The following is an 8,444-nucleotide window of genomic DNA, read 5'->3' as shown; positions in this document are numbered from 1 at the left end:
GAATACTGATACCCTTGTGCCGAAGTACTAACTTTTCAGCTGAGCGATCCCTCACATCCTCATTTTGCTAAACTGAGGAAGGTTGAGAAATTCGCCAAAGGTTGAGCAGAGTGCAGGTTCCTAGAATGATTATGTAAGAGGAATATTTTGGTAGTCTTGAGTGTCTCCCCCATTCCTTGGACAGGCCATCAGCGGTGGAGAGACAGGAGCCGAGGCAGAAGAAACCTAACACACAACCCTTTCCGCAATTGTCTTCCTCCAGTCTAAGGCGAACGCTTCCGTACTCATTGCGCAGGCGTCAATTTTCTTTCTTTGAGATGGGCAGGGCCAAGCGTTAGCTCCTGCGGGGATCCTAAGAGGGTGGAGCCAAGTTGTTTCCAAGGTGACGGAGCGGCAGTCTCGGTGGACGATTGAGCAGGTCTGAGCGAGGTTCCCAGAGTGCTGCGCGTGGTCCAGTTGGCGCTGTCATGGCGGGTGCGCTGAAGAAGGTGAGAGGACTGGAGGTCACTGTTGGAGTTTAGATTGTAAGGGCAGAATCAGTCCGATACTCCCTCCTCCCACCGCCAGCTGCCGTAACTGGCGCGGGCGGGCGGTTCCTTTTGGGTTGTGGTTCTGCAATGCCTTTAGGGCCAGGTTAGTGGCTTTGCTTAGAGAGGCAGAAAAAAAGCTCCCAGCGGGCGGGACAGAGTAGCTAGCTGGCTTTAGACCAGTTTTTGGCAGGGGGGCTGTGCTTTTGCTTTTCCTTAGCATAGTGGACGCGTGGAAACCATAATAAAAGGCATGAATCGTGTTTTGTTTCTGCACAGACTACTGGCCTTGTGGGATTGGCCGTATGTGAGACTCCACACGAGGTATGTACCTCTTCTGTTTCACGGTTTCTAAATTCCCAAGACTAGAACCCTGCGACCTTGCAGCCATTAACCGTTGCAAGGTTAATGGGATACGTATATTTCAAGCCCCAAAGACAGTATCTATCCATTAAGTTGGTCTGATGCCCCACCCCCTTTGCCATGACCTTTTTGTCGTGCCACTCTTGTTGACTTTTTCCTTGTCATTTTCGTGACTTCGCTTGTATATGTGCTGTCAGTGCCCTCCCAAATCTGTATTTACATTTTTTTGCCTTTCTTCCCACCGTCTCCTGCTACAATTTCTGCTTAGGGTGCCCTAGATTTCCTAGAGTTGAGCTTACTGAAGATATTGCATTATCAATTGCCCCGTTTTCTGTTCTGCTAGGTTTTTCCCATCAGTATTCAGAAATGCACCCATCAAAACCCAAACAAAATAAAACAACCCTGATCTTCTCCTCCCTTCAATAATTGACCCATTTCTCTATTTCCCCTTACAGGTAAAACTCAAAAAGAGTTATCTGTACCTACTGTTTTTATTTTTTTTCTTTTATTCACTCTTGAAGCACTTTAGTCAAACCTTGGCTAAACCTCTTTTCAAAGTCACCCGTGATCTCTATGATGCTTCATCAGGTGGTCAGTTCTTATTTCTTTTCTTAATTGACCCAGTACCCGTATTTTACACATTTGAGTCTCTATACATCAAGCACTTTGTTAACTGGGCTTTGTTTTTCTGGTTAGTACTTTTATCCCTACTTTTAAATTTTGGAATTCTTCAGGACTTAGTTCTTTGACTTTTTCTCTATTATATTTGCTATCTCTTGATGACTGGACCCAGTCTGAGAGTTTTAAATTCCACCTATACCGCTTCAAATTCTTAGATTTCCATATCGAACACTGGCCTCTTCCGTTATGAAAGTCTTGTATATTTAATTGGACAAGTGGACATCTGCATGTTTGAATTAGACAGGCAACCCAAACTTACCATGTCCAAAATGGGGTTCCTCATCTTCTTCCTAAAACCTGCCTTTCCCTGGGGCTTGCTCCTCTCTAATGGCAGTTTCATTGTTTTGACTCTGGTCAAAACCTTGAAATCATTAAACTCTTCCTTTTTTCTTACTCCACATTTGGTATACATATTTCAGTAAAAACTCTGGGTTCCACTTTAAAAAGATATCCAGATTTTGACTCTCTCACCACCTCATCTGCTGCTACCATTTTCTTAGCCACTATCATCACTTTTGTGAATAATTGCATTAACTTCCTAACTCCTGGGCTCAGTCGATCATCATTCTTTAGCCTCCTAAGTAGCTGGGCATGTAGGTGTGTGCCAGCTTGTCCACTGAGTCTATTACTATATTCATTTAAATTTGATCATATTGATGATCTAATGCATACATATGTATATTTATTTATTTCTGTAGACATTTGAGTAAGAAAAATTGGGGAAGAAGAATATGCAGTGTCTAGAACTTCAATTTGAGAAATACTGATTTAGTGAATTATTTGATTTCTGAAAAAGGTCATTAGCAGTAAGTTTTATTGACTTATGTACAATTTTTGTTATACATACAATTTATAGAAAGATTTTCCATATTTATACTCACATTTTTTCCTAAGCTGTAAAGAGTGTGGATAGGGCATGAAGAAAAGTTAAATCTTAAAGAAAAGTTAAATGCTTTTTAAAAAAGCAGGTATGTGATTTTTTGTTTTGGGTTTTTTTTTGGGGGGGTATGCCCTTTTATTTTGGTCTGTGAGACTTGTTAAAGTATTCCTTTAAATCTTTGATGACATTTTAACCTATGGAAATTTGTGTGGTTTGTCTTTTCAGAGGTTAAGGATATTGTATACAAAGATTCTTGATGTTCTTGAGCAAATCCCTAAAACTGCAGCGTATAGAAAGTACACAGAACAGATTACAAATGAGAAGCTGGCTATGGTTAAAGCAGTAAGTAGCTAAATCAGTTTTTTCTTCTTGAATTTATGTTATCCTCTGCCAAATAATTAGTAAAAACCTTCGTAAGAATATGATATAAGAAAAACTGTTGGTTATAAACCCTTCTTTACATATGAATTTTAAAAATGTAGAATATTGAAACATTCAGATATTGTACATTAAAACTTTTTTTTTTTTTACATTTTTCCTGAAACAATAGGAACCAGATGTTAAAAAATTAGAAGACCAACTTCAGGGTGGCCAAATAGAAGAGGTGATTCTTCAGGTAAAGAAAAGTTGAATATTTAGGTGTTTGGTTTCAAATTTTCATTTTATATAAAAACACAAAACTAACATTCCATACAGAAAGGAAATTAAATTTATTTATATCAATTCATCAACTATAAGACTAGTTACATGCAGAAAATGTGGTACTTCTAATGTGTATGTCAATTAAATATAATTGATTGTAGATGAATTTGTGAGGCTTTGTTAGAAGTTTGGAGTATCATACTCTCAGGATTAGTCAGCCTGCTCTCTTTAGTTTAAATTAGTAATTCGTTCAATATTACTGTCATTTTAATAGTTTTTATCTTTTTAGATATAATAGCTTATTCTAAGAGTATGGCATATTTTAATAGAGAAAAATGCAGATGTTTTGAATAATAAAACATACTTTTATTTTTGGATTTTAGAGCTTTTGACCAAGTTAACAATTAATTGTACAGTATATTTAAGACCTTGGGTTTACATTGTTTCTCAAATGCTAACTAGACAAACAATATAGTGAATAGTAAGATATAAACATGATTATGAAGAGAAATGGGGACTGGAAAAATTATTAACATTAATTATATTTAAGATATGTAAATCTTAAATTATTATGTTTAGAAATCTTTACAAGAAAACTACAGTTTAATTTTGTTTAAGGTATCTTTTATTAAAAAATGTTCAAATATGTAAGTATAATTAAAACCAAATCATATATAAAAATATTGTTATAATTTATAAAATACAGGAACATACTTTAAAAGTTTACTAGCAATGAGGGGAAATGTACTACTTTTTTTAAAAAGGGATAATTTTCCTTGATTAAATTAAACTAGCATAGATGTGTGTTTTCAAAGGTGGTGTTTTGGGATACTGCTGTGGCACTAAAAATTAACAAATTAACCCTCTTTTTTTGTCTCACTTTGTTACCCTTAATAGAGTGCCATGGCATCATAGCTCACAGCAACGTCAAACTCTTGGGCTCGAGTTATCCTCTTGACTTAGCCTCTCAAGTAGTTGGACTACAGATGCCTGCCACAACGCCTGGCTATTTTTAGAGACAGGGTCTCACTGTTGCTCAGGCTGGTCTTGAACTCTTGCCTTGGCTTCCCAGAGTGCTAAGATTACAAGTATGAGCTACTGCACTGGGCCTAAATTAACCCCTTTGGAAAGTAGTTTAGTAATGTGTATCAAGGATTTAACTTAAATTATGTAAGGATGTTTGACTAATAATTTCACTTGAAATAACTGATGCTAATAAAATAACAAGAAAATGGAAAGTGTGGTTTGTACAAACATATTAATCATTCAAAGGAGTAGGGTGCTGGCCCCATATGCAGGAAGTGGAGGGTTCAAACCCAGCCCCGGCCAAAAACTACAAAAACAAAAACAAACATATTAATCAAATCATTAGTCATACAACAGAAGGCTTTTTTCTCTATTTCTTAAATTTTTCTGTAATGATGTTAAAACTTTTACGAGAAACAATTTCTACCAAAAAATGTTATTTAGCATTTGATTTTTGTTTTATTTTCTATGTTGTCAGCTATGTTTCATTAAAAAAGGTCATTTTGCTATATAAGCAGCTCTTAATTTAAGTAAAACACAGGGAGTAAGACTTTATTTTGATGAAAAGGATTTATTCAGTAGCTCATTTTAGCATGTACCTTGGGTTAGTATAAATCTAGTCCAATATTATAATTTATCTAAATTTAAGGCATAGAAAAAAACCTGATCATTACTACTTTAAGCTATTATTAAGATGAGCTATGTTCACTGTTTCACTGTTTTTCATAACAAAAATACTGCAGATGATTTAAAAGCCAACTACAGAATATTCAAAATAATGTGTTTTTAGCTTATTTACCTCTGTAGCCTACTTATTTCTACAATCTATATAGAACCAAAGGGAAAGCATTCAAATTCAGATTAAACAAAATTAAACTGTAGTTTTTTTTCTTGTATAAGTGGAGGCTTGTCTTATTTAATCCAGTATAGCTAAAATATTGTCATTTAAACATATAATAATTATAAAAATATTGAGATAATTTTACTATGTACATTCCTTTTTTAATACTAAGTCTGCAAAATGTGGGGTGTATTTTACAGGATTTGGACTAGCTGCTCAGTAGCCACATAAGGGTAGTGGTTACCATGTTAGATAGCCTCATTTCTAGATGGATGGTATGAGAGACAGTGTCAGAAAAGAGAGGAAATGGGTGGCATGGGCCAGATACAGCTGGGTCCAGGTGCCCAAGGGATAGGTACCCACCTCATGCTATAAACTGCCTTAGAGAAAACATGGATGTTCAGGAGACCCAAGGCAAAAGGTGGTCAGAGAGACAGCCATCCTTAGGTAATACTTTATTAGTATTTAAATTATTTTCTCATTTCAGTGTTAGTAATGGCTCTACTCCGATTTCTATTTATTTACTCTTTAATTCATTGTTTCTGTGTAGTTGCTGCTACAGTTTGGCTTTTGAGCACTGGCATAAATGGGACATTGCCTTTTAACTGCAGGAGAATAATATCATCTGGTATAACAAGCACTTACTCTGTTTTTGAGTTCCTTCTTGACATTTTGACAGGCGCTTAATAATAATCATCTTTTAAGCAGGCTAGATTTGTCATATGTCTTTTTTGTTGTAGAAAAAATATGAAATAAGTTAGGAGGCTGAGGTAGGATGATCACTTGAGCCCAGGACTTCAAGGTTACAGTGAGCTATGATTGTGCCACTGCACCATAGCCTAAACTCTAGGGTCAAGACCCTGTCATTAAAAACAAACAAAAAAGGAATTACCTGAAATATATTTGTTAAATATGTTATAAATTGTGTTTGAAAGAATATTGAAATATAATCTCATCAAGAAATTAATTTAGTAAGTATTTATTGTATACCTATTGTGTCCTGCATTCTACAGATAACTATTTTACAAACTCTGAGTCTTAAGCAATTATGGGTCATGAAATTTATTAATACTGTGATTAACATTAAAAAATACAATGGAAAATAGAATATATTACTGCTAGTGAAGATAGTAATGTTTTTAGTTTTATTTACTGTGTATTGTGGATTCCATAGTAAAGTGTATTTTTTTACTGTGAGCAACAGTAAAATGAAGTTTGTAAGCCACTGGCATAGATGGAGAGACATATTTCTGATTCTCAAAAAACTTCAGAAGCACAATTAAGGCTCGCTGCCCTATAGCTCAAGTGGCTAAGGCACCAGCCACATACACTAGACCTGGTGGGTTCGAATCCAGCATGGACCTGCCAAACAACAATGACAACTACAACCCAAAAAATAGCTGGGCATTGTGGTAGGTGCCTGTAGTCCCAGCTACTCAGGAGGCTGAGGCAAGAGAATCGCTTAAGCCCAGGAGTTGGAGGTTGCTGTGAGCTGTGATGCCATAGTACTCTATCCAGGAAGACAGCTTGAGGTTCTGTCTCAGAAAAGAAAGAGAAACAAAATTAAGATCTAAAGCTCACCGACTAAACTTTTGTACTCTAATTAGAAGAAATCAGAAGATATCTTTTCTTACTATGATTGTGTAGCTGTGGGAACTAAGGTAATTTCAATATATAATACTCCACAGTTAATGGTGGAATAGGTCATGTGATATTAATATGAAAGTAGTAGCTCTAATCGTTAGATTTCAGTTGTTTGCTCTAATAAATATCTGTTAAACAATAAAATCAAATGATCTTTTAAAAAAAATTTATTAACAGGCTGAACATGAACTAAGTCTGGCAAGAAAAATGATGCAGTGGAAGCCATGGGAGCCGTTAGTGGAAGAGGCTCCTGCCAATCAGTGGAAATGGCCAATATAATCATTGTTGAATGACTTTGGTGGGTTGATGGGAAATTGATGTAATTAAATGTTTTATTTAAAAAATGTGTCTAAATTATGTGACATTATCAAAGTGAAAACCTATTTAAGAGACTCATTAAAATTGATGATTATGGTAATAAGGTCTGGTGAATCAGTTTTTGATTTGTAAAGGAGTCACAGATTATTTCAAAGATGATATTTCTTTGAACAGAGGTTATGGGAAGATTGGAAAATTAATTAGAAAAATTTCTATAGGTCTTCAATGCAGAGGACATAAGAAAAGTAAAATCTTTAGTAGTATCTTCAATATGTCATTTCATTTTTTTAAATATCCTGACAAAAAGAAAAGGCAATTATTGTGTAAACAAATTTATAGGTAAGTGGTAAGAGCAAATATTTTCAAATGTGATAAAATAGCTAAAGTAGCTAGTGGTAAAATTTGAAATTGTGACTAATATTGCCTGTGAGCAAAGATCTTCATGTTGCCCATAACCAGGTAATGTCAATGAGGTAGGTTTCTAAAAGTATTGCAATTTATTCTGTCATTCTTTCTGCCATCCCAGCTACCCACACAGTCTTACACCTGATTGTTTTTATTCCTTCTGTCTTTTTCTAGTTGTTCCTATACATTTCCAGATTAAGCATTCTGATCACTTTGCAAATGATTCTTCTAATCAAAGATGTTCATTGTTTTGAGAACCTTCTGCACTAACTTGAGTAATTTTCAGAATGGCCTGTTTCATTTCTCCCTGTTTTCTTCTACACCTGGACTTAGTGGAGAAGATTTCTAATTTCTGGGCATTCTTTTCCTTTGGGATGAAAATGGCTTGTATTTGGGATAACCATGTAATTTATCATTCAACCTTGAATGATTTTGAGGATGAAATTATTAATAACTTCATAAGGGTAATGTATGTCCTAGACAAACAGGACGTATGGCGTCCTACAGCAGTAAAGCACCATCCTTCCTACATCAGGAGGAACAAGTCTATCATGTGAATAGAATAAACATGATACCAACAGTAACAGTGATTGTGTGCAGTCAGGCCTCAGGTTTCATCGTAGCCCTTTACTCTCCAGCACTCTCCTGTCACCCTGCCTTTTCCTCAGAATTAGAGCTTATCTTTTATTGTGTATTTTTTTAATCCTAAACTGTAGCCAGAGGGGTGAAGCTAATTAAGCCAGTAACAGTATTTATTAATGTGTCTAATTTCAAAGGGAGAAATTCAACTAGGTCTGCATAGGAAAATTTCTACTGATAGGCTAGTATCAGCTTTACCTTTTCCCTCCTACCTACCATGGTTATATAAACAAACAAGTTAACACCTTGCACAAGTAAATTCAGGGTTGTAGAATTAAATATTAGTATCAAGTTGCTGGGTGTATTGTCTTTTGCATTTGCTGAGTGCTGTCTTTTCATTAAAAGTCAATGTTGAATGAGTTCATAGCCTATGGTATAATAGTTTAGTAATGCTTAGTTTTTGAGAAAAAAATCAAATTAAGTGATAGCTAGGAGTTGGGTTTAGAGGAGGATGAGGTTTTATTTTACGATTCACAGG

The 8,444-nt window shown here is 35.5% G+C and overlaps 1 protein-coding gene across 1 annotated transcript; it reads left to right on the top strand.

The window, feature by feature from the left end:
- The first annotated feature begins 392 nt into the window (after window positions 1–392).
- Window positions 393–7,098, top strand: NDUFA5 (NADH:ubiquinone oxidoreductase subunit A5). Its single transcript, XM_053553866.1, has 5 exons — window positions 393–488; window positions 807–851; window positions 2,677–2,793; window positions 3,002–3,067; window positions 6,782–7,098. Exons 1-5 carry the CDS (start codon window positions 468–470, stop codon window positions 6,881–6,883), a joined length of 351 nt encoding a protein of 116 aa, XP_053409841.1. The 5' UTR covers window positions 393–467; the 3' UTR covers window positions 6,884–7,098.
- Window positions 7,099–8,444: the final 1,346 nt, after the last annotated feature.

This window comes from Nycticebus coucang, chromosome 11 (assembly GCF_027406575.1).
Source record: "Nycticebus coucang isolate mNycCou1 chromosome 11, mNycCou1.pri, whole genome shotgun sequence".
Taxonomy (NCBI): Eukaryota; Metazoa; Chordata; class Mammalia; order Primates; family Lorisidae; genus Nycticebus; species Nycticebus coucang.
This window is presented reverse-complemented; position numbering and strand designations above follow the sequence as displayed.